General features: G+C 39.6%; 1 protein-coding gene across 1 annotated transcript in view; it reads left to right on the top strand.

Moving 5' to 3' along the window:
* The first annotated feature begins 2,052 nt into the window (after nucleotides 1-2,052).
* DCP1A (decapping mRNA 1A) overlaps nucleotides 2,053-20,767 on the top strand; it is a 36,627-nt gene continuing 17,912 nt past the window's right edge. The window contains exons 1-5 of the mRNA XM_031046079.2: nucleotides 2,053-2,197; nucleotides 3,164-3,204; nucleotides 4,783-4,910; nucleotides 13,142-13,208; nucleotides 19,070-19,205. Coding sequence (XP_030901939.2) covers nucleotides 2,063-2,197; nucleotides 3,164-3,204; nucleotides 4,783-4,910; nucleotides 13,142-13,208; nucleotides 19,070-19,205 — 507 coding nt within the window. The 5' untranslated portion in view covers nucleotides 2,053-2,062. The remainder of the gene's footprint in view (nucleotides 2,198-3,163; nucleotides 3,205-4,782; nucleotides 4,911-13,141; nucleotides 13,209-19,069; nucleotides 19,206-20,767) is intronic.

The raw sequence follows: 20,767 nt of genomic DNA, 5'->3' as shown, positions 1-20,767 counted from the left end.
GAATATTGTTTCGAAACTTTAAATTCTTCATACTGTCTTTTCTTAATATGGAGTGTTACTGAGTAACAACCAGACATTTTACATCTAAATATTTTTGACATCATTTATAACTGTCATTGCCCTTGATGGAAACAATTTTATGTAGTTTACTAACAGAACTAATGAAAGCTCAAATTTTGTGGGGCCCTCCTGCAGTAAAACCCTTAGAAGGGGATGGAAGGTTAATGAAGCTCTAAGACATTCTGTATAATTTTTATATTTATATATGTTATTGACGGGAGGTCTTGGGATTTGGGCTGAGTAACTGGGATGAGGTACACAGGAGTTTTGCATCCAGATTATATATATATATTTTTTTTTTTAAGAAGTATCTTTTTATTTTCGAGCAGAACTTTCTGACATTGGAACAGATAAATTAATGTTCTCTCCAAAAAGCTTAACTTTATATTGGAACTCCCTATTTCCACTGCTTGTCATGAAGACTTTTTATGGAACCACACAACTGCTGCTGGATGCTTACTTATAGCTTGTGTATTATATGTCTGCCACTGTGGGAGAGAAATATATTGTAAAGATGTATTAAAAATGCATTAAAATAAGAAGTATGTCTACCTGCAGTTGAGAAGAACATGACCTGTCCAGACAGCTTAGTGGAAATTCTTCTCAGAAGAGTCAGGAGCTTGCCACAAACTTGGTTTTGTTTAGAAATTTACAATCCTGTTTTTTTCTGTCAGATTACATAAAATGCCACAGAGGTAGTTGAACTTCAGTGGTCTATTTTGGAAGTCATACATGTCTTAGCCCTAATAAATGTTCTACATTTTCTTGCTCCTAAAATCCACTAATGATTAAAAAAATAAATAATTAAAAATAAATAAATAAAAAATGCAGGAGCAAAGCTCAGTGCACTGCACGTTACATTGTTCCAGGAGACTTAAACATGTACTGAATAGAACAGCTGATATTTACTATACTTGAGAAAACCATGTTAGTATAAAAGTATGTATTACAAATATATACCATATTTATATACTAAAATATACCTTTAAAAACATTGAAAATTCCGTATCTCACGCAGACTGTAAACTACTCAGATACCAGATACTGATGAACACATGAACAAAGAGCAACACCTCCAAAGTACTGGAGATAATTCCTCAGACCTGTGACCCAGCTCATTGCTCTTCATATGCTAGCCTGGAGTAAACTCAGAAGCCTTTCTATTTCTAACGTCAGTATGTAAGTACCTGTTACAGTATAAATAATAAGCAGATCCTTATCAGTTCAGCTGAAACAAAGAAGCTATTTCCCTTTATAGCACGTCCAGATGTGGAGAGACAACTCAGAAGTTAACTGGAAATCTCATAAACCATGCTCAAATGGCCAAGTACCAGGAACAGAGCTGGATAAGCTAGCTGATAGGATCCCTTCTTCGACGAAGGACGTGAAGTCGTCACCTCGCAGCACTGCATGAGCTGAGCGACGTATCTTTTGGTGGAGCTACAGCCAGCTTAAGTTGTGAGGAAGAGGCCGGGGGTACAGCTCTCGTGTTTGGCGAGGTACGGCAACGGTGTCTGAGCGTCTGCAGGCATGGGAGCGTGCAGGCCATCGATCAGCTGTGCCAGCTGCCATGGAGGAGCTCGACCTAACCCGCAGCTGGTGGAGGCCCAGCCAAGGCTGCTGCCTACCGCCCAGTCTGCCGGTGCCACAGCCCGGCTGCCACGCATCTGGCTGAACCCAGAGAAGCACCAGGGCCGGGGCTACCTCGGGAACAGTCGCTGGCCAAGCCCCACGGCCAAGGGAGCTGAGAGGTGGGGAAGACAAAGCCCACGGACCCGGGGAAACGGCTCCGGGTCCCGAAGGGGCGGGAGAAGCTCCCCTCCTCCGAACTGTCGGGATCCGCGGCCGGTAGCGACCGCGGCGAACCCCTGGGGAAGGGTAGTGCGCCGGCGGAACGACAGGCACGGGGCTTGGCGTTCCGGCCGGCGGCGAGGACGGCTGCACCGGAGACACCACGTGGCTGCTTCTTGGCCTCCGCCGCGAGTGGTTGCTGGGAGCTAAGATGGAGTCGGTAGGCAGAGCGGAGCAGCAGATCAGTCTGGCGGCTCTGCAGCAGCATGACCCCTACATCACCAGCATCGCGGACGTGACCGGGCAGGTAGCGCTCTACAGCTTCAGCCCGAAGGCCAACGAGTGGGTAAGTCCGGAGAAGGCGGACCCGGTGGCGGCGGCGCTGCCGGGGCCAGGGCTCCGGTTGCCTGTGCTGTCGCTCCAGCAGCCGCCCAGACCGGGGCCTGCTCGCGACTAGAGGGAGGTTTGGAGTTTGGGTGCCTGTCCCCCGCCGAGGTGTCGGTTCCGAAGGGCGCCTGTGCTGCGGAGAGAGAGCCGGTGCCTGCACGCGGTTCGTCGGCTTTGAGTAGTTGTGACTGAGACAGCAGTGAGGCTGGAGGGTTCTTTTGCTCTTGGGTGCCGTTGATGCGTTTACTTTTTGTTGTTTGTCTTTTAATTGTAATTTGTTGTTGTTGCTTATGTGTGTTGAACAGACCCCTAATTTAGGAGTGAGACTTGAGAGGTGTTAGTGTTTGTCATAGCAATAAAATGCAGTTTTTGCTTGGGTACCGGTTTTATCATAAAACTATAAAAATGAAAATATGTGGAACTTCACATTGTCATGTGCAGCGCTGGGGCTGCACACAGCTTTTGGTGTTTGCAGTCACAAGCACATGGCAAAGGTTGCCTTGAAACTGAAATATGAAAGAGCTATAGTCCATGATTGTTTTATTGTTGGCTCTGCTGTTGGGGAAGACTACCTGTCTAATATTTTTGGACTAAAGGATTGTGATCCATATTTAAAACAAGTAGGTGTGAGAAAGAAAACTGAACCTGTGACCCATGAGGCTCAGCATAGGAAAGCTGTAAATTACTATATATCCCACCATAAAATTGAAAGCATGAGGAAAATCTTCTGGAAATGGATTTAATTTCCTACCTTGCTAATTAAAAAAGTAGTCTCCAAAAGTAAGGGATCATACTTTCAGTCTTACGATGTCAAACCTTATGGAAATAGGATACTGTGAATCTTGTTAATTAAAATGCTATACAAAAGTTATATAACTGTGTGACTGAGCATATGCCTTAAATACAATTGCTGTGTTTTTTTTAGGAGAAAACCAACATAGAAGGGACCTTGTTTGTGTACAAAAGGTAAAGGTGCTTTGTTGGTGGTTGATTGGGATTTTTGGGGAGGGTGGGGTTGTTCCCTTCCATAAGAGAATAGACCTCAGGTGGCTTCATGTGTGGCATTCATAGTGGATTTACTGCATTCAGTAAACTTGTAATTACTCATTTGTCCAGCGGTTGATGTCTGTATACTCACTTGAAGAAGAATAAACTCTGCATGTAAGTGAATAACTGACAAGAGCAATTAAAAATGCTGCTGAAACATCATAAAACTTGATGGACACTGAATACATAGCCACGTAAAAACCTAGTTAATTTTGTTAATGCTGGAGCATTTGTTAGTGTATTGAGTTAAATGTTGAGTCTTCTTTTGTCTCCTAAAATCCATAAAATTGATTGTGAAAACAATACAGATGGCAGTTTAAATAATCTGTCCTAACTTACTGTCAGAATATGGCAGAAATTTCCGTAAATAACCAAAGTTGTCTAAAGGCTGGAGATCTGCTAGTTCATAGGTTGGGGGGATTCCTTGATCTCCTAATCAAAACCATGGAAGAAACTTCCAATTATATAGGATAGAGAAAATGGGGACAAGGGGAGAACCAGCACATAAAACCAACCACTGATTTAAGTTTTAGATTACAGGCAAATAAAAAAATCTAACAAAGAAATCTCACTGTTGAATGTGAGACACATAAATAATGCAGACCTGACACAGACTGCCACAGGCTAGGTCATTGCAGTATTTTATAATGGCACTGTGAAGGGATACATGGAACCAGTTCCTGTCTGCTTTACTTTAGCTCCAAGCATGAAAATACGTAATGTAAGAAAGCCAACCAAACTAAAACAAAACAGACAAAAAAGGCAAAAAGTTTCCCTGTGACTAACTGGTTATTTTAAACAAGTTCTGTTATGCACATTAAAAGCCTGACTCGTGATGGTTAGAATTTCTTGCTCCATCCATAGATTTTGCTGCTGGCCATTTGGTAAAGGTGGTTGTATTGTTACAGAAATCTTAATATTTACTGTCTAATTATATGTGGTTTTTACCCTCCCTTTACCATGCTGCTTTTGATTATATTGGTGCTTCCGGACACAATTGTGTGTGTTGACAAGACATTCATGTGGCAAGAGAAAACAGCTCTAAAACTGACTTGAACTTGCAGTGCTTGCTTAATGTTTTGCTTTACCACCTGGTGTCTAGTAAAAATGAAGATAATAAAAATTGTTTCACTAAGCAATTCTAAAATGCCTCGAAACTATCTCATGTGAAGTATTGAACACATTTGCATTTTAATCCTGGACCTGCCCGAGTTGGGTTTTTTTTAATAGATTTTTTTTTGAGGCATATCTGTGGTTCAGCAGTTTAGCAGTCTAGAACTGTAATGTTAATCTTAATCCTACTTTGAGGTAAGCATGATTTTAAATTGAAATGAGTCAGCATGCCAAGAAATAACATAGATGAACAACTGAGCTTCAGGACTACTAAAGCTTCATCTAATAAAGTAGGGATTTGAAAAGTAATTCATAACTGCTTCAGAAAATAGTATTCATTGATGAAGGTATTAATCCTTGGTTTTGTTTTAATTGAAACAATAGGGCAGCTTCTCCTTATCATGGCTTTACGATAGTGAATCGACTGAACATGCACAACCTGGTTGAACCAGTAAATAAAGATATGGAGTTTCAGCTCCATGAACCTTTTCTTCTGTACAGGAATGCTAACTGTGAGTATAACTTTTTTTAATCTGTATAAGCTTCATGTTCTGGTTTATAACCTAGGCCATTTCTGATTATTGCGATGTCTGTTTCAAGTGTAACGTGATGGGGCAGGTTCCAGTGAGATGTCTGTTTATGTTCTAAGGGCTTTCTCTTTTGTAAGTTAAAAAATAAATATTAGTTGGTTGCTGCTTCAAGAAGTTGAGACAATTGCTCAGCTTTCAGTTGAAGATTTCTTTCTCCCCAGTAGGTTTTGGACTTGGGAGATAGATATCTATACAGAATTTCCTGGAGTCTAGACTCCAGCAAGTTTGGGTGTTGGGATAGTTGTACAAATGAGTGGTAAAATAGTAGTCAGTGTCTTCTTGCTGCCTTTTGAAATCTAATAGTGTGTTGGAACATCAGTCAAGCTTCAGAGTCCTAGTGTACTGTGTTCCAAGTAGGTTCACATGAACCAGCCGGGAGGAAGCAGAGACAGGACACCTGACCCAAACTAGCCAAAGAGGTATTCCATACCACAGCATGTCATGCCCAGGATGTAATGGAGAGTTACACGGAAGGGCTAGTGCTCTGGGGGTTGGAGGAGATATCGGTCGGTGCTCGGTTGGGTAGGGTGGGGTGAGTTAGCAGTTGGTGGGTGGTAAGGTGTCATATTCACTTGTTATTTCCTTTATCATTATTATTATTATTATTATTGGTAGTAGCAGTAGTGATTTGTGTTATACCTTAGTTATTAAACTGTTCCTATCTCAACCTGTGGGAGCTACATTCTTTGGATTCTCCTCCTCAGCTCTCCGAGAGTTGGGGGAGAAAGGGGAGGAGTGAGTGAACGAGCTGTGTGGCTGGGTTTAAACCACGACACTCAGTTATTTGCAGAACCTGCCTGTATGCTGTTTCAATACAGTACTTTTCCACACCATGTCTTCTTCCTGTCACTATATGCCCTTGAAGTACAGATAGAAACATTGTTTTGGCAATGCTTCAGTGTAGCCAAAAGAACAGTCAAATGTTAATCCTTTCTTGTTTCCCGCTTGGAAAGCCTCTAGGGTCTGTGAGCAGTAGTATAGATTCTGTTATGGTGGCAAAGAACAGCATAGAGTAGGTGGTTTTCTCTGATAATCTTGGCAATCCTGCTTCTGTATGCATCATTGAGAGGAAAATGTCAAAACTTCTCAGGGATTTGAGAAGCCTGGGTGATTAGGGAAGTAGGTGACTGAAAAATCATGGCAGTCAGGTGAAGTTCCTAATGACTGGAAAAAGGGTAATATAACCCCCATTTTCAAGAAGGGGAAAATGGATGACCTAGGGAATTACAGAGCAGTCAGTCTCACCTCTGTGCCTGGCAAAATCTTGGAGCAGATTCTCCTGGAAAGCATGCTAGGGCACATGAAAAACAACAAGGTGCTTGGTGACAGCCAGCACAGCTTCACTAAGGGGAAATCCTGCCTGAGCAATTTGGTAGCCTTTTGTGATGGGGCTACGGAACTGACGGACGGGGTAGAGCAGCTGGTGTCATCTACCTGGACTTGTACAAAGCGTTCGACACTGTCCCACACGACATCCTTGTCTCTAAATTGGAGAGACATCAGTTTGATAGGTGGACCACTTGGTGGATAAAGAACTGGCTGGATGGCTGCATGCAAAGAGTTGTGGTCAATGGCTCAATGTCTGGCTGGAGACCACTAATGAGTGATGTCTCTTGGGTCAGTGTTGGGACCAGTCTTGTTTAACATCTTTGTTGGTGACATGGACAGTGGGATTGAGTGCACCCTCAGCAAGTTCACTGATGACACCAAGCTGTGTGATTCGGTTGATATGCTGGAGGGAAGGAATGCCATCCAGAGGGACCTCGACACACTTGTGAGGTGGGCTGATGCCAACCTCATGGAGTTTAACCATGCCAAGTGCAAGGTCCTACACCTGGGTCAGAGCAATCCAAGACACAGCTACAGGTTGGGCAGAGAAGAGATTCAGAGCAGCCTTGAGGAGAAGGACTTGGGGGTGTTGGCCAATGAGAAAACGAACATGAGCCGGCTTCAGTGTGCACTCACAGCCCAGAAAGCCAACTGTATCCTGGGCTGCATCAAAAGAAGCGTGACCAGCAGGTCAAAGGAGGTGATCCTGCCCCTCTACTCTGCTCTTGTGAGACCTCACCTGGAGCATTGTGTGCAGTTCTGGTGTCCTCAGCATAAAAAGGACATGGAACTGTTGGAACAAGTCCAGAGGAGGCCACGAGGATGATCAGGGACTGGAGCACCTCCTGTATGAAGACAGGCTGAGAAAGTTGGGGCTGTTCAGCCTGGAGAAGAGAAGGCTGCGTGGAGACCTCATAGCAGCCTTCCATTATCTGAAAGGGGCCTATAAGGATGCTCATTAGATGTTCATTAGCAACCCCTAAAGCAAATTATGTGCCTTTTTTTCTTTATTGATGAAAGCTCCCCTCTTCTTGTGGAATACTGTTGTATTATATCTGTGGGAGTTAGGATGGAGATGACATAGAAGGTGCAAGGAAGGAAGACATTCATACAAACATGAGCAAGGAAATTACAGACTTTATAGCCTGGATACAGGAAATAATTGCACTCTGAAGGAACTGAGAGTGTTCTCTCTTACCCACTCTCTCCGCTGTCCCCCCCAATCTTTCTCATTTTCTAATGCTCTTTAAGGGACTTCAGTCAGAAATTATCCTTTGTTTCCTCACTATGTCCTGTCTTCTGGAAGAGGGTGGAAGCATGTCCAGAAACAGTCTGTGCTGACTGCAGGTTGAAAATGCTCAGTGTAGTTAGCACATCATCAGTTATTTCCCCAAGTGTCACAAGTAAGCAGATGATCAGTTTTTGTGTGTTCTGCTAGTGTTCATTTTGTTCAAATACAAGCTTAAATGCATAGAAAACAGTATCTAATCGTTTTATTCCTTAAGATTTCAGCACAGGTAATTCCCTTACGTTTTGCATTTAGCTGTGCTTGGATTCTCTTTCTTATATACAGTTTCTAAAATTTTCTGACCACGATTCCCTGAATTAGTTAGAAAAAAACGAATCATATGATTGAAATCTTCAGTGTTAAAGCTATTTGCCTTTATCTGCAGAGTGTTCATGAAACTTAACAAAAAAAAAACAAACCCCAAAAGCCAATCTAAGAACACCCCTGAAGGACTTTTTTGGGATTAATTTGGATTTGCGGATAAATTTCAACATGTGTGTTTTAGTTGTATGCATAGATTTGGAAGTATCCAATTTATCTTCATGCAGAAGGGTGTTTGCTTTGTGCAGCTGCCTGCTGGCAATGAAAAACTGGCATTTTTGGGACTAATTCAAACAGGTTTAAGCCAGGGGTTAATGGAATGTATATCTCCAAGGGCTTAATGTGGTGTATCTCTAAAGGCTTAAAGTGAAGTTCTTTTGAAATTCTTTAATAACTGAAAGAGGAGGGCCTGCTTGGTTGTACATTTATTATTGGTTTTAATTTATTTTTTTTTCTCAAAATCATTCTGGCTACATAATATGGTTCAAGTCCCAAAAGAATACCTAACCCCAAGTCTTTGAGAAAGGCTGTATCTACTTTAAAAGCTGCATATAATGCTGCCTGAAAACTTAGGCCATTTATTCATTATTTGTTACATCAGATTTTAAAGCACATGGTCTGGGGTGTGACCGAGAAGCTCTGAGACATTATACCAATTACAGTGGTAAATAAGAAAAAAAAGGTGTTCTACTTTTCATTGTTAGAAAGAACTGAAGAAAGCAAATATCTCTAAATGTGAACAAATAAATTGCAAAATGAAAAGAAATTGTTTTGCTTAATGTAATGTTTTTTCTGATTTAGAATTCATCTTAAAAGGTAGATTTTATATTTTCTTTAGATTATACTTCATAATTAATGTGTTATTTGTTATTTCTTAATCTGGAATGTGTGTTGCTGGATCCCTGTGATCCTTGTATAACTTTCCCTCTGGACACGTGCACATTCTTTAGAATATTTGTTCATGAAGCACTGAATCTTACTGGCCATTTTTTAAATGAACCTAAGCTTATTCCCTTTTGTCTGTGTTTTATGAAGTCCACTAAACTCTGGTTAAAGAAAAAAAATGCATACAGTTCTGCCAGTAAAAGTAGTAATAGACCTGTCTGAAAGTTCAGACCTCTAATATGAGAGTTTGGAGATGATAGTCAATAGTGATAAATAATAGAAAATTAGTCAAGGTTTTAAGCAATGGTCAACTTACCTCTTAAAGTCTGCAAGAGGTATTCCTCTAAGTCTTTCTCACTTATAACTTTTCTGTTGTATTGGTAGTGTTGGTCTTGCTGAAAAGGCTTTTTAATCCCAGCTACTCCACTTGCAAGGTCAGGCAGATTTATTTCCATTGTTCTGAAAAGACAGATGCCAAGCGTAGAACTTGGGTATTAAAATAAATGGCCCTTGTCTGGTGTGATTTTTTTGTTGTTGTTGGTGGTGGTGTTTTTTTGGTGTTTTTTTTTTGGTTGGTTTGTTTGCTTGGTTTTTTTCTCTCGCTTCTTATTCCTGTCCAAGAGTAAGAATCAGTAAACCAGAAATAAAGGATTTTGGAAAGGTTTGTATAAGCTGTAAACTAGATTACAGAGTGCTGTCTCCTGGGTTTGTTGTATTAGTATTAATTACCCAAAGTTATATTCTGACTATAAAAAGAAAAAGAGTTCCATAATGTCAATTAAAATGATTTGAAAAAGCTCCCGAGTGGTTTCACACCAGGGCATCTTTCCTGGTAAGGAGATTCTCTCGTTATCACCTCTGTTCCTAGCTGGCAATGCATTAAGCGTAACATATCTCTGTGCTTGCTGAAGCTGAATGGCACTCCAGCAAATGCATTAACCCAGCGGTTCAGGCTGAGATAAGAAGGGAGCCTGTTCTTGATACCTCTACAGCAGAAGAAGCAATGAAAGCTGTGGGGGGAGGAACCGTTGGAAGCTGCAAAGTTCTAAAAGTACTTTGTTTGACCTGAAAGATGGCACTCTAACTGGAAGGGGATTTCCACTCTGGTTTGGTGTAGCTAAGTGGTAGTCACTCTTTTTTCACACTGTACTTTATCAGGTGGCCTTTGTTAAAGGGTTCCTGGTCTTGCTTGCCACCTGCTGAATTACTCCAGTGCAACTGCTTGTGAGACTGTGCTGTGAACTGTATTTGTGAGATGCCCTTAGATATTCAAAACAATAGGAAAGGGAGGGACTGCTTTATTATTAATTCTAGTGATTTATAAATCTATGTGGCAGGCTAATATTTAGATTGAGGAAAATCTGAATAGTGAATGAGGAATCTCAGTGAAGAAGATATTAGAGCAGATTGACTGAGGTGATATTTTCAGCTAACCTTGCTGTTAGAAGAACCATGAGCTTTGAGAGAGATTACTTTATGTGCTTTTGTCTTAAACTCTGTTTGAAGTGTAAAATGATGCATATACCATATGTGAATGATGTGTACACATGCTTTTCTTTATAGATGGTTTCCTGTAGGATGGATTTCAAATTGAGTCCTTTCCTTCTAGTGGCAGCTTGAAAGGCTGTTATTTGTGCTCCCCTTCCAGTTGTTACTTTTTATTGAATAGCAACATCTAAATTGGAACTCTAAAGTAAAACTTCTCTCTTTTCTGTCAACTCTTCCAGCTAGTTAAGGTAACTGTTAAGCATCATCTTTTTGAATGAGAAGAAGCCCTGTCTGCACAAATGGCTGAACTGGCTAAGGCAAGAGAGTGGTAGTGTCTGGAATTGCTGAAACAAGCAGTGCTGATGAGTCCCATGTGCACATCTGGCCTGCTATTCTCTGACTACAGTTTCATGAACATTTTAACAGTTTTGTCTTACTGTGCTGCTCCCAGCTTCTTGTTTCTATTCTCTCTCTTGTACTACATGACATGTTTGTGAACTAGAGGCACAAATAGTATCGAGGAACTATTATGGACTAAAAATGTATCCAGTTGACATGAGGAAGAGGGGCGAACTGCGGTAGGATTAGTTAATGCCAAAGTTGTGGGATGATGACACCGCTTTTTTCTGCTTAGTTACAATGCAAACTGAAGTGAAATTACAGCTTTGGGATGCAAATTTATTTTATATTATGAAAAAGTGAGGCCCCCACCTCATTGTTGCTTTTTGCTATCTCACTCTTAATTCAGATCTGGCGTCTGGGCAATATTGGTACAGTAAGCTGAGTGCCTGCGGGAGCAATGGGAGCTTGGTGCTGAAGAGACCAAGACCTTCCTTTTGGTGTCATGCAGCTGTTAGGTTTGAGCAGGAAGACTTCCATAACACTTTTGTTTTCTCTAAATCTCTGTTTTCCCATAGCAATTTCAATCAAGTTTTAATGATTTACCTGGTCAAGCTTGGAGAGAAGTTGAGTGTTGTGTTTAGATAAATATTTGTGGGTTTCTAGTAAAAATTGTATACGTCAGAGAAGAGTGTAGATGAAGGCTACTGATGACTTCATTTTATCAAGTCTGATTTTTCTGTGGTATGGATTATTCATTACTTCTTGTGTGTTAAAATGTATGTGAATCCAACTGAAAGATATTGCTGATGATGATTACAAACTGCTTCTACTTGATTACTAAGGATGCTGCCCACCATTCAGTGTAGAAAAACTGGATAAAAAGTGTTGAACTAAAATGAAAAAATGAGTCACATAAGTTATTGGCTTTGTTGGATGAAAGTCTTAGAAGAATTGCAGTAGAAAGGTATGCCATTAGACTTATGAACATTCAGCTGAAGATTTGCTGGGTGTAGTAGAAAGATCACACATATACATAAAAATTAGTAAGTGCCAGCTCTCTTTTAAATAAGGATATTCATAGCTAAAATTGCATGTATGCATAAAGTATGTCAAATATAGTAATGGAGTTGGAAGACACATACTTATAGGGCAAGGGAGCTGAACTGATAATTCCTCTTTTGAAAAGAGGAAGGTAAACATTCCAGCCTGTTGGACCGTATCTAAGTTAATGCCTAAGTTGTTCATAATCTGCTGTACATCTTTGTAGTACCCTTAATGCTTTGCCACGACTCCCTCTGATTGCTTGCCAGTAATACAAAGTGGAAAAAAGCCTGATAGTCTGTATACCAAACTGAGATTTTAATCTACTTCTGGTCTTGTGTAGGCCTGTTTCTGGCAGAATTGAGTGTGACTTTTATCATTTGTCCTATGAAGATACCATTATAGGTTCCTTATCTTCATTTCTTCAGCAAGTATGCTTTTGAAGAAGCTTTCTTCTTGGCAGTTTGTCTGATAATGAAGTCAGGGAAGGGAAAGAGCTTTTCTTCAGGGCTGAAATGTGCTACATGACTACAGAAGTAGCTCAAACTAGAAACATTTTCATATTTCTATCCAGTAGACAATGCAGTTGTACCAAACTGTAAATATTAACAAATATTTCATAAGCATTGGCTACATGTTTGAAATGCTTTTTTAATTGTTTCATCTTTTGTAAGATGAAAGTTCCTTAAATTGTGCTGTATTGATTTCTGTCTGTGACTTGAAAATCTTTGTTGTCCATTGCTTAAACTGTAACCTGAAACAAACGCCCAGATGAATATAGTTGGTAATAAAAAATTTAAGTAGAACTTCAGTTTGTCTTAGGATGAAATGAAGTGTGGGCATGACTGTTTGAGGGTTTTGGTCCAACACAGTAAGCCTAGGATAACTGGAATGTCTAGGAAAAAAGTTTGGTAAATAATTTCGGTCTTTGCCATGGCTTGAAATGATTTTGAGTGGGCTTTGGTTGACGTTTTTGACTATACGAGTACTTTTTACAAACATAATTTGGAGAGGAAACTACCAGAAAGCCTCTGTCTAAACTATCATATTGTAATTCCAGCTTTAACATTTTAGTTGACCTTCAAAATCTGATAAATTTAAAAATGAATGCTTAAAAATTAGAAAGGATATTCTTTAGCCTAGTTTAAATGGTGAAGTCAGTAATTTCAAACAGAAGGCCACAACTGTAGTGTGAAGACATCTGATCAAACTTAATTTTTCTGTCACTTTTAGTTGCAAACAGTATCAACATTTTGTAGTTCTTGCATTTAGACTGACTGAATTGGATTTGTGTTTGCACATGTGCTATTTCTGATTACTTTATAAATACCGGTCAGTCACACAGTGAGTGGAAACTGATGGTAATTCACATGTTGCAGATCTAAGGGATTTGCTACTGATTTGATTTTTTTTTCCTTAAACTTCTGTCTTACATTTGCACTTTTTTTTTATCTTCAAGTGTCAATTTACAGTATCTGGTTTTACGACAAGAATGACTGTCATCGAATAGCAAAACTCATGGCTAAGTAAGTACTGTGGTCTTATTCTGTAATTCTTTTATGCAATACAGAAAAATGAACCTCGTGAACATGTTTGGGTTTTTTTCTCATTCCTTAACTAGTATAGTAACAGGGTTTTTATTAATCAAAATGCTGGGTTTCTGATAAAAAAAACCCTACAGCCTTAGAAGTTTTAGTTAAGGGGTAAAAAAATCAGTTTAAGCCTTAGTTTGCATTCTCCAATGAAAGCAAGTGTGAACAGTTTATTTCATTTTGTATGGGGGTGCTGGCAAAAGATCATTCTGTAGAAAGTGTAATCAAATGATGGCCCATGTTTTTTTAGTTTTGTGGTTTATTTGGTAATGGGCTTGTTTTTGTTTGGATTTGTGGGGTGTTTTGATTTTAAGGGTTAGTTACTATTTCTGACTCAAGCCAAGGGCTGGAGAATAGTGGAAGAAGTAGGTAGAATCTTACAGAATTAAAGCAATGTTGGAAGAATAAGGAAAAGTATAAAATAATAGGAGCCTGTTGCTAATTTCTGGATTGTTTGATTTTTCCCTTCCCCTCTGGAGATAAAGTTGGTTTGTGAAGCTGCTGTGTCACTTGCTCTTATTTTGTAGTTCCAAGGGCTCCTAGAGATGTCATTTCTGAAATGGTCTCAATTTAAAGAAACTTTGAAAGACTGTATTTGCAGTAACTTGGGTTTGTTAGCTTGAAGCTGCTGCTGCCGCAGCAGTGTAGGTAGTGTATCTTTACTGTAGATGGTTGCACAGCTGGAGGGCTTAAGCCTGGAGAGCAGCAGAGGTCTCAAAGGAGGGTGGAACTGGTTGAGTTGATGATGTGGCACAAAGTCTTTGAAATGCTGTGACTGGAGGCTGTTCTTGCACCTTTCTGTTCTTTCAGGGGAGCTGCCTTGCAGATTAAGCCGAGATGTTTTACTAATAGAAATGGATGAGAATTAACTTCAACAAATCTTCAGTGTCCTTACAAAAGGAAGGAGCTTGAATTGTTTGATTACGCTAGGAAAGATGCAAAACTGCAAAATGCAAGTGTATTACATAGGATATCTGGTCATTCCTTGTTCTCTCCTGTGCTTTTCTTCATTATTTTTCCTGAACTTTCCTTTTCACTTTCCTGAACTTTTTTTTTTCTGTTGCATGACTTAACCAGCATGTTGTGTCTTGCAAGTTGTGACATCCTAAAGACAGACAAAACTTGAAGGCAGGCCAACACTTTAACTGGTTTCCATATACTTAAGCAGAATTTCTTGGTCTGGGATTTTTGCTTTGGATTGTTTTTTCTCCACAGAAGCCATGTAAGGCAACACAAATTATGGATTTTGATATTTGATATAAAATTCTTTTTCTAAATTCTTTATTTTTTTCTCTCATCCGTATAACCCTAGACAGTTTCTATTTCCCACTTCTTCCTTCTCACCTCCCAGCTGTGTTTAACTTCTTGCTCTTATTTGGCTTTTCCAAATACTGGGATTGATTTTAAGGGTTAATTGAAAACAATTGTGTGAAACTGACTCTTGGAAATTGTTACCAAAACAAAGAAAAATGTCTGTTGCCTCCGCTTTGTATGAGAAGAGTATCAGATGGCCACGGCTTTCTTTTAATGCATCTTCTAAGATGACAATGTTTGAAGTGGAAGACAAAGCTGAACTCTTTGAACTTTAGCATCTTCCTATTCTGTCATGTACAACTACAGTGCAGATGGAAGTGTTGTATGGCAAAACTTGAGTTCATTTGCTATTAAGCTTAGTTCCTATATAGCATGAATCATGGGCTAGAGATGCTTCAGGGATCTTTAAAAGTGTAACAGATAACAGACCAGTCTAGCCATGGCACAGCAGCCCATAAAGCACATCTCACCTTTTTGCTGGATTCTGTAATATTCTGAAAATAACTGTAACCCAGCAGGGACATTTAAAGTCAGTCTGGGAATAGTCTAAGCCTTTTTGTCATCTCCTTTGTAAGCTTCTGTAGCCTGCCTTTTCTTGTGTCCCTGGTACCTGTGTTGCAGCTTTATTGGCACAGAGAGGCAGAACTGCCAAAAGTAGTGTTACTTCTTCGCTCCTGTTGATGGTGTAGATATTCATACACTCTTGTGACTGTAGCATCTCAGCCCCCTAGAAAGTTTATGAGATTACAAATTACTTTGGAAGGTCAAAAAGCTGAAATGCATTTTTCAAATGTTAGAACTTCTTATGCTAGGTGATGAAATGATTGTGGATTACAAGTATCTTTGAAACTGAAATTAGAGCTAATGTATCAAGCAGACTTTGGGGAACATGTATTGAGCTTTGTCACTTCAAGCTTATGCAAGTGAATCTAGAGAAATTAAAAGTGTACATTGGATATTGACCAGATACAGACAGTTAAATTTTATTGAGCTGGCTAGGACCTCACTTTAGTATGATTTTTAGTCTCTGCTGCTATTAACTTGGTCAAAAGAGATATTCAGTGACTTTAGTAAGTGCTAGTAGTAAGTCTTCCATTATCTGAGCATTTTTTTCATAAAGTCATCATCATTATTGGATTACCAAATGTCTCAATAGCTCTATTTCTTTTTTCCTTGAAAGTTGTGTATTGATTTGGAGGTAACAAAAGTATCGGCAGAGGCTATTTCTGTACTCAGGTATTTAGAGTAAGTCTATTTCCTTGTATTTTGTTGAAAGAGCACTGTAGAATGAAATCACACTTTGTTTGGTACCATACATGTTATAGCTTCTGAGTATCTAAAGACTCATACTGGGGAAAATGAAGACATTCTAGTTGCACATTACTGTAGGATGGAAATGCTGCACTTCTGAGGCTGCTGTTAGAAACTTACTGAAAAGTGCATTAATACAATTTTGCTGACATCTGTTTCCACAAACATCAAGCTTTTTCTCCCCCAAGATGTGTAGAGGCAGTCAGAAGAAAGGTAAAAATGCTGATGCTTTTGTTGCTTCTCTATGCGAGGGAGGCTGAAATTGCAGGAATTGTTTCATCCTGGGATGAAAGATGTGTTTAAGAAAACTTCAAATATACTCTTTAACTTAATAGAATAAAATGGAATCTTAGAGAAGAAAAGCTTCATTTCTCAGCACATGGCTGAGGCTCCGTCAGACTTAGTTCAGTATGTTTTGAAATAAATATTTACATTGTCTTCCAAGAGCATTAATTTTGTTCCATAATTTTGTCTTAGGTGGAAAAATGGATTTTTGCCCTTTTGTTTAGGTGGGGGTTTTATTACTGATAAGAAAGAGCCTTTATTGTACCTCTGAGTTTCAAAACCACACCCATCTAAGGCTTCAAGGAGATTTGTACTCTTTTTTCCTGCAGCTTAACTTGACCTTATTGTGCCAGACTGAGTTAACAAGATTGCAGACCATCCATTTATATTTTGGTGGCTTATCTTTAAAAAAGAACGGTTAATGTTTGTAGGCTTTGCAATCACAGACTTCAGTTCTCACATTCTCTCCCTCTCCCCCTCTGCTCACCCTAGTCCCTTCAGTGAGGTTGTGCCAGGTATATTTTCAATGCTGTAACTGCGTATATTCTAACACAAATGGTCACAGCAGTGACTGTATCCCTGGAGGAATGTGTGCCTCTTCCACTGCCTGATATAATGGAAGGAAACAGCAGGCCTTGCTTAAAAAGAGATTTAATCCTGGATTGTGTAGAGAGCATGCTCGACGTACGGATTTGCATTAGTTGACTTTTTCCCCAGCAAGGGGTTTTAATTTACAGAACTTTTTGCTTAAAAAAAAATCTAGAATTTTCTGAAATGAAAAAAATATAATGGGAGTCATCAAACTCCTGACTTCAAAAGGAATTAAATTGGGTCAAGGTGATTGTTTGAGGGATGAGCATTCTAGATGCAGTAGGACAGAAATTAGGGTTTTCAAATCTTTGTGAAACTATTGCATTCTGATGTGTAAATTCATAGCGGGGTTTATAGGTTAGTTTACAGGCTTGTTTACTGTGTTTCAACAGTCAGACCCAAACTGGATTCTGAGATACAGGCAGCAAGCTAAAAGTGGGACAGTATTGCAGGGAGCTTTGGGGTTTTAGTGTTACACATTTACCCCATCACCACCATCTGACTGTAACCTGCACAAGACAGAAGATGGAGGAAGAGCTGTTAGACACTTCATCTGCATGAGAGGATAATCTGTTCTTAGAAAAAGAATTTTACCTTTAACTGAAATATTTACTTTTCTGATACAACTATGCCAACACTTAAAACATCAGCAAAGTATTCTGGTATTCTCCTACCTTGCCCTTTCTCACCCGTAGTTTTGGAGATGAGTTTAGACAGGTCCTAAGTCAGGGCTGTATGATGGCGTGGGGTGCTGGAGCAAAATGTTCTCTCAGGGTGTCACCATAGAAACATTTGTACAGTGTTGAGCTGCTTCATCCAAACAAGCACATGCTGCAGTTCTTAGAAATGCTCAGTGTAGATTGGCCTGCCTGTTCTGAGTTACCATTTGCAGGTGAATGCTTGCTTGCAGACAGAAAAAGCTGTGCGAATAATGAGAAGCTGGTTAAATAAGCAGCTGGTATTATTTAAAATTTTCAAAGTAATTTTGAAGAAGGGTTGAATTTTAGAAGCCAAATCCAACCCTTCTTCAAATAAACACAGCTAAACTCTAGTGATGTGGTTTGGTTGCTAGAAAACTGAAAAGAAACTTCCAAAACTTTAACTTTTTTTTCCCCAGGAATGGCAACATAAAGGTGCATGTAAATATCTAATTACAGTCTCCCAGTTTGTCCTGAATCTGAGCTACAGTTTGTCCTGAATCTGAACTGACCCAAAGAAACTGGAGGCTGGAATGATTGGCACTTTCTGTGATTGTTATGATGGCACCTTTTACCTCCCCCATCAGCCATTAGTTCCACAGTTTGAGAACTCTCAAGTGCCATGCCAGCTGCAGAGCTCTGCCCTGTTTGCAGTGCTTGTTTTTTCTTAACATATTTCATTAATGCAGGCTTAAAAAAGAAGGGATTACAGGCTGGTGTGTGTTTATTTCAAGAGGATAAGCTTTAGTGCATTGCACAACCATGTATATCTTGTGAATTGCGAATGGATTAGGAGTATATGCTGCCTTTACTTGTATTAGGGAAACGTACCAGGTACGCATCTTGCATGTCTTAACCATCTTTTAAATCAAAGGGGTTTGATACTTGAGGCAGGTAGGGGTGGAGTAGAAACGGTGAATGAACTGTAGGTACCAAAGGTCAGAGGAAAGGATGTGTTGTAGACCTGCAGGTAATTGGAATGACAACAGTTGAAGAAGAAAATCGTTTGTCATTCTTCCCAGAGCCTTAAGTGTGGTAGTAAGGGTTGTCGTGCTGTAAGCCTCCTGGCTGGCTGGCTCCAGAGACATTTGGTGTGAGCCAGCTGTCTTCTTTACCACTGTCTTTGTGGTGTTGTATAATGGTAGGCCTTGTCCTGAATCAGAACTGTGTCATAATTGATTTTGTTGAATAACATGGCTTGACTTGGCTAAATATGGAAAAAATCATGTTGAGAAGTAAGTCTGTGGTATAATACATGTGCTCTTTGTATATTGTATGGCTTGGATGTCCACATATTTTATTGTGAAAATGTCTAAACATGACTGTTTCACAGAAGCAGTATTTACTGTAGGCAAACTGTGAGAGACAGACCAGTACTATCTGCACTGGAGATAAATCGTACAGACTATTTGACGATTTGTATAAACCTTGTAGCAAATGAAAACCTATGTAACTTTGGACAACTATGTGTTAGGCTTTTATTCAGGCAGAACAAAATGTGTTAATAAGCTGGGAGTACACTTTTATTTACTGCTTTTTGCAAGACGTTAATTCGAGATAAAATTCTGAAGTTGTGTTTCTTCTTTGCTGTTACAGAGTGGTACAACAAGAAGCTCAGAGATCACAAGTTTCCCAGGACAGAAAAAGTCCTACCAGAACCAATGGCTGCAATGAAAACAAGCCCATTGACATCCTGGAAATGCTTAGTAAAGCCAAGGATGAATATGAACGAGTAAGGAAATGTTTTATTCTCCCCCCCTTTTCTTGCTTTTCCCCTAACCTTATGAACAACTAAAACCACTACTTCTGCTTCTGAATAAGGGGCTTAGTACATCATATGAAGTGCACTGTAGTCGTGTTCCCTGTGATTTCTGAGAGCAAAATGATAGAGAATAAATCTCTTTTCCTATAAAACACACTCTTACGCAAGATTGCAAAGTAATGCACCTTATCTGTAATTTAATGAGCCTGTATATTGTGATGTTTGAATTGCCCCCTTTCTGGGGGGTGAGGGACAAATACAGTTTTAAAAACGGATACCTAGAGATGCACTCACAACAAAATGATTTTTGAAAACAGTTGTGTGGGCTGCTTCACATCAGTGCTCATGTGCTGTCTTTTGTGAGTTTGTTGTCAAAGAAAACATGAAAGATTACGTATCTGTGACAATGCAGATGTTCAGTACCACTGACCACCTTTGCTTTTGTCAGCCACTCTAAGAGACATTTAAAACAAGGAGTTTCAAGATGACAACTTGGGTTTTCATTTTTTCCTGCATACTGAATGTCACTGGAGGAGATCTGCTGTGATTCATGCCATAATGGAGAGCATTCGTTGAGCTGCACACTGAAATGTTTTGGCAAGTTGAATAATATAACAGAAGCCCAGAAACTTCGTGAACTATCCCCTGCCTGTGACACAGGCACTGATGTAGAATGACTTAGAGAGAAGGGATGGTATGGGGAAAAAATTAACGTTTTAAAACAGTGTGGGACTTACATGTTGTATGAATTATTAAGCCTATCTGGAGACTAGTTTTTAACATATCAACTGTGTTTTGTTTAGGGAGCAGGTATTCTCTGCACTTGTTTCAGTAGCCTTCTTTTAAGATGGATGTCTTGTTCCCTCCTTCAAGTACACTATACTAGGAAAGAGTCTCTGATTTCAGGCAAGATAGATTGAATGTCCATCCTGTGATCCAAATTTTGTTTCTGGGAATAGAAAAAACAATTGTACCCAACAGTGTGTCTCTCTTCTTAGTCTCAAAAGATATCTTATAGTATTAGAAATCAGAGATTCATTCATTCGGTGTATTTGTAGACTCTGGTAAGCATATTTTTAATAGCTGTACATGAAGTATAACAGTACTGTTCTGCTGTCCTTCTGTTCCCCAGTTGACTGCTTCTCTCCTCTGTCTGCTATTTTAATGAACTAATTGACTTCAGAAGGATGAGTCTGGTATCTTTAGCCAGTGCTAAATTCACAGGTTTACGTAATGGAGAGTATTAGTTCTCTTAGAGAAGAGCTACTGTGTGTAGTCTTGAGGACCAAATTCATACATCCAGGACAAATACAAGGGCAATATGAGAGAGGAAAAAAGGAAACAAGGATTCTGAACATGCCTCTCTCCAATTGTAATAATACAAGAATGTGCAATAGCAAAATAATGTGTGAGTATGATGTTGCGGAACTGTGGTGTGGGGTTTTGTGTCTGTTCTGGTGGGAGAAGAGTTGGCACATGAGTAGAGTGTTTGATTCCTTACAGAAATCTCTTGTGCAGCAGAGTTCCTTTGA

This window comes from Melopsittacus undulatus, chromosome 9, assembly GCF_012275295.1.
Source record: "Melopsittacus undulatus isolate bMelUnd1 chromosome 9, bMelUnd1.mat.Z, whole genome shotgun sequence".
NCBI classification, from domain to species: Eukaryota; Metazoa; Chordata; class Aves; order Psittaciformes; family Psittaculidae; genus Melopsittacus; species Melopsittacus undulatus.
The sequence above is the reverse complement of the archived record's forward strand: the minus strand, read 5'-3'. Positions and strand labels throughout refer to the sequence as shown.